This window comes from Carya illinoinensis, chromosome 3, assembly GCF_018687715.1.
Source record: "Carya illinoinensis cultivar Pawnee chromosome 3, C.illinoinensisPawnee_v1, whole genome shotgun sequence".
NCBI lineage: Eukaryota > Viridiplantae > Streptophyta > Magnoliopsida > Fagales > Juglandaceae > Carya > Carya illinoinensis.
The window spans coordinates 50733305-50738207 of NC_056754.1; the positions used below are offsets into that span (position 1 = coordinate 50733305).

The 4903-nt window shown below is 38.3% G+C and overlaps 1 protein-coding gene across 1 annotated transcript; it reads left to right on the plus strand.

Moving 5' to 3' along the window:
* Positions 1-1307: 1307 nt before the first annotated feature.
* Positions 1308-2839, plus strand: LOC122305151 (blue copper protein-like). Its single transcript, XM_043117485.1, has 3 exons — positions 1308-1630; positions 1800-2153; positions 2245-2839. The coding sequence occupies exons 1-3, from the start codon at positions 1444-1446 to the stop codon at positions 2652-2654; spliced, it is 951 nt and encodes a 316-aa protein (XP_042973419.1). The 5' UTR covers positions 1308-1443; the 3' UTR covers positions 2655-2839.
* The last annotated feature ends 2064 nt before the right edge of the window (positions 2840-4903 follow it).

Here is a 4903-nt window from a genome sequence, read left to right on the forward strand (position 1 = left end):
TACTTCAAAGTTCAAACCCTCCTGATCGATCATCTCATGCGCGCATATCTGTAATGTACACATATTTTCATGAAGTACTGGCAATTACATGAATTAATGTTCATTAATAATTAATAATTATTACTTGATCATACTGGAAATTGCTTGATTGAAATTATAGAGAAAGTACTGATTGAGGAATTCTAAGAAGCCAATCGCCTTCAGATAACTAATTTCCTGATCATGATCACGACGTCACGTTGTCACAGATTAAACGGCAATATATATGTGCATGCCCCGTGCATCGTTCGTATTTGTTTAAGAACTTCTAAAAGTTTAATTAAACCCTCAAGAAATTGACCAAAAATGTCTACCAAACTCAGAGCTAGCACATAAAAAAACATCATATTATTTAATTTGCATAATGAAGCTGGCCGGATTAAAAGTACTGAAAGTTGCATGTTCTTGTTAATTTAATATGAATTTATAATCAAACATTACATACAAATCTCCAATAAATATTAGCCACTTGGCAAAAAAAGAAAAAAACCTCTGGATTCGGATGGTTTTTCACAACATCCTAGAGACAAACATAAAGCTGCATCATGTGCAATATAAAAAACTCATAATTAAGGATTTTCCAAGCCACTAAAAACAAATTCTCTCAAATAATGTTTTTCTACATAAAGTATTAAAAAACATTATCACGAGATGGCTTAGATCTGACTATTTATATGGTGTCAGCCGGAGGCCGCGCTCTCTAGCCACCAAATAGAGGCCAAGTAGTCGCGCTAGAGCCGGGTGCAATCCGATATGGCCGCCAACCCTATGCTGGTCGGGTTCTGGCCATATAGCCATCCAATGCATGCATGGTCCCACTAGCTACAAAGTCACGTCGCTTTACTTTTTTATCAAGATAAATTATATATAAAAACTCTAAATACACAAATTTCGTACAATTTTTTTTATAAAAAAGTAAATCATATTATAAAAAAGTGTGAAAACATCACCTTTTCTTCATATAATCCACATTTTTACAAAATATTTATATAAGACTAGTCACCAGCATTACTCTTTTATTAAAACTCAGCATTTAACATGCTTGCGACCTCCAATTTTGATTAGGTGTAAGAATTATGTAATAAAAAAAGGCATGATTTGTGTATCATTTGTTTATTTTAGTTGGCTAAGATGTTCTAGAAGTCACGGATGTTGACAATATTTATTTTGGGTAGGCCACATCGTGGGTAATTACTTGGGTGCACCTTAAAGTCGTAATCTTTATATGACAATTAAAAGCTTAGCCATCGTATGTTTTTTCCATTTTCGATCTGATCAAACCTCTATAAAAGGATCACAAGTACTCCATTAATCCTCAGATTGATCTGGCAGGAACAGACAAACCCAACAGAAACAAGACACGCAAAAAGAAGTTGCATCAAACCAGACAAATTAATTAAGATTATGGCTAGAATGATCAGATTAGCCATTCTAGCCTTCGCACTCTTCGGAGCTCTAGCACAAACCACAGTTGCAGTGACTACACACGTGGTTGGAGACAGCACGGGGTGGGTTGTTCCGCCTTCTGATGACCCTCTCTTCTATGCCGTTTGGGCTGCGAAACAAACCTTCTTCATTGGCGACATTCTGCGTACGTATATAATTCATTAAGTTCATACTGCATGAAGAGATAATTAAAAACACGTTTCGATTATTATATGTTAATTTCTGCTATTAATTAATTCTTGATCTTTATATGCATGTATATATGACTTTGTTGTTTCTAACTTCATTGATGGTTTGGTGTTTTGGATGATCAGTCTTCAACTTCACAACTGGATCACAAGACGTAGCCAGAGTATCCAAGGAAGCTTTCTTCCTCTGCAATTCAACGAACCCGATCTTTCTTGAGAAAACAGGACCGGCGAAAATCACCTTGAATTCCACCGGAGAGTTTTACTTCATAGGGACCTTCGACAACAACTGCTTCAAGGGACAAAGGCTAGCAATCAACGTCACTACATCTCCGGGACCCACTCCCAGTCCTACGCCCAGAACAAAACCTGAAAACTTCACCGTCGGTGATGAGTTGGGATGGGTCGTCCCTCCCCTTGGTGAAATTGCTTACATCACCTGGGCTTACAACAAGACCTTTATCGTCGGAGACCATCTAGGTATGTAAAGATCATCTTACAACAAACAAGCTGAAAAGACCTCTTATATGATCTTCTCTAAGCCGGTTTTGCTTTGAACCTTTTTATGCAGTCTTCAACTTTCACAATAAAACGGATGACGTCGCCGTGGTGAGCAAAGAAGCTTATGACAGCTGCAACACTAGCACTCCGATGGCGCTGTATAACAGTAGTCCGGCGGTTATCAACCTCACTAGAACCGGGGAGCATTACTTCACGAGCACCTACGATTACCGCTGCGACTTGGGTCAAAAACTTGCCATCAACGTCACCGGCAGCAGCACTGGCTCCACTCCACCTTCTGGCTATGGCAGCAGTCCATCTCCAAGCACCGCCAAGCCTCCAGCTTCAAGTCAGGCATCCGGTCCCGGCACCGGAAGCCCGGTGGCTCCAGGACCATCAAATGCAGCCCCAAATAGTAGGATTTCCGGTGGCTATATGTTCATAGTACTCTTGCCCATGGCCATGGGTTTCCTTCATTGATTATAATTACCATGTACTTGGAGAGTACTTGTCGATCTTGCAGGGGTTGACTTTGTTATTTTGTATCTATATTTGAATAACACATGTTTGTACATGTATTATACGATGATGATCAGTCTGTACTACATACTCATTCGATCCATTCAGTTCATACATATATATAGATTATTGATCTGTTTTTTGTATTTCGATCTTCTTCATGATCATGGGTCATGGCCTTAATTTTGTGTTGACTCAGCTTGCTGGCAGTAGTTAAAATTACATGAATTAAGCTTGCTCATCGTTTTTAGTCAGCTTTCAAGAAGCTCGAATAGTAGTCCGCTCAATTGAATTATTTTAATATTAAGTTCTAGAGATCAATATATATATATATATATATTTAAAGGTACGATAACTTTTGTTACATATATTTTCTAAACTGATCATGGGGTAATTGACGTGACATTTTTCAGGATAAGAGAAAGAGTGCCATGCAAATGCATAAATATTTCTAAAAATATAAAAGTGGTAATTAAACTCGATTGAAATAAATAAAACTCTATATTTTTTCCTTCTTTTTTAACAATTAAATGGTAGGTAAGTAGTATAGATTGTTTTGACTCTACCTAGCTGCTAGCTATATAAATTATTAAAACATGGATGGCGTGAACAAATAGCAGTAGGCCTAGCTAGTTTGTAAATTACAGCAGGTCTTCTCCTCATGATCTGGTTTCCCACCTCGTTCCCTTACCTGATCAATAAGGTGTGGGCACGTACGTTATCAATTAGTTAATGACTTGGACTTATTCTCAAAGAGACATGAGAGATCGACACTTGTAATTGAATCAACCTGATTACAACTTACGGTTCGGTTTGGCCAATTGGGAATTTTGAGATGAAACTTTTAAATTTTAAGATGATTATTATTATTTTAAAATTTAAAAAAGTTAAGAAAAAAAATGAATTATTTATTATATTTTGTATATATAGAAATTTAAAAAAATTATAATGATAATATGAAAATTTTAAATTTAAATAAGAATTTTGTATAAATAAACCGAAGCTACTCTCCAAATTTTTGACTCCATTAATTATGATCCCTTTTGGGCGTGGTACCTACGTCGTAAATGCATGCTTTTCATGAAAATCTCTCCGTTTGAATGTTCATGTTTTGATCATTTTATGTATAAACACATATGTCTGTCTCCCCTATTATTAGCTGTCTCTCGATGGTTGGGTGACTTGGGTCAAACCGCAATAGTTGAATAAGACCGGTCGAAGATTCTGAGAAAATAAACAGTGTGAATGAATTAAAACACGAAGCCCACGAATTAATGCCTATAAAGAGGCCGCCATTCATGTTGAACGAACAGTGATTGCACTTCGCCTTTTGTGGGATTTTGAGATGAGTGGAAGTTAATTTTTAGAGATAGTTAATTTTGATTTTGTGAAAATGTCAGAGATGAGTTAATTTTTTAGAATTTTGTGAAAGCGGTGGAACCTATTATGTGATGACCTGTTTTTACGTGTATTTTCACTGAAGGGTTGTTTTTAATTTATTTAATATATTAATTTATTTATTTTAAATTATTGTGTTTTAAATTGGTTTTTAATTTATTTGAGGTTGTGTTTTATTTCTTTAAGTTATTTTGTGGTTTTTAATCTTTTTGGCGGTTTAGTTTCGTTTCCCGGAATGAGGATTGGACCTCATTTCTTTTCACATCTTTTTCTTTTTTTCTCTTTTTCTTTTTTTCTTTTTCCCTTCTTTTCTTTTTCCTTTCTTTTTCTTTTTCTTTTTTTCTTTTTCTCTCTTCCCTCCCCGCGTTCGGACCCCCCCGTGCTCTCTCTCTCTCTCCTCCCTCTCCCTCACGCCGGCGTCACCTTCTCCAGCCCCTACCGCCGCCGTCCGGCCACCGTTCGGCCTCCCACCGGTCCCATTCTCTTCCTCTCCCTCCGGTGCACCACCCCTCCAAAACCCACCCCCAACCGGCCGGCCATTTGGCCGGAAAAGCTCCAAGAAGGGCGCACGGATTTTGCTCCGATCCGCCGCCGTCGCTCCACCTCCGGCCACCATTTCTTCACAACTTCATCACCGACTCCTTGCCATCCTAACCCACCCATTTCCGGCCTCCAACGACCACCGGAACAGCTCCTACGAGCTTAGTTTCCGTTTTGGGTAATCCGGCCATTCCGCCGCCACCCACGGCCGTTCGCCACTTCCAATAGCTTCACAACCATCCCTAGACCATTCCCTATCAATCTCGTGTCCT

Bases quoted from the DNA above. Each gene is read 5' to 3' on its own strand.
- LOC122305151 (XM_043117485.1), top strand. From the start codon at position 1,444: ATGGCTAGAATGATCAGATTAGCCATTCTAGCCTTCGCACTCTTCGGA. The intron at 1,631-1,799 runs GTACGTATATAA...TTGGATGATCAG, and splicing joins CTTCATTGGCGACATTCTGC to TCTTCAACTTCACAACTGGA. The intron at 2,154-2,244 runs GTATGTAAAGAT...CTTTTTATGCAG, and splicing joins TATCGTCGGAGACCATCTAG to TCTTCAACTTTCACAATAAA.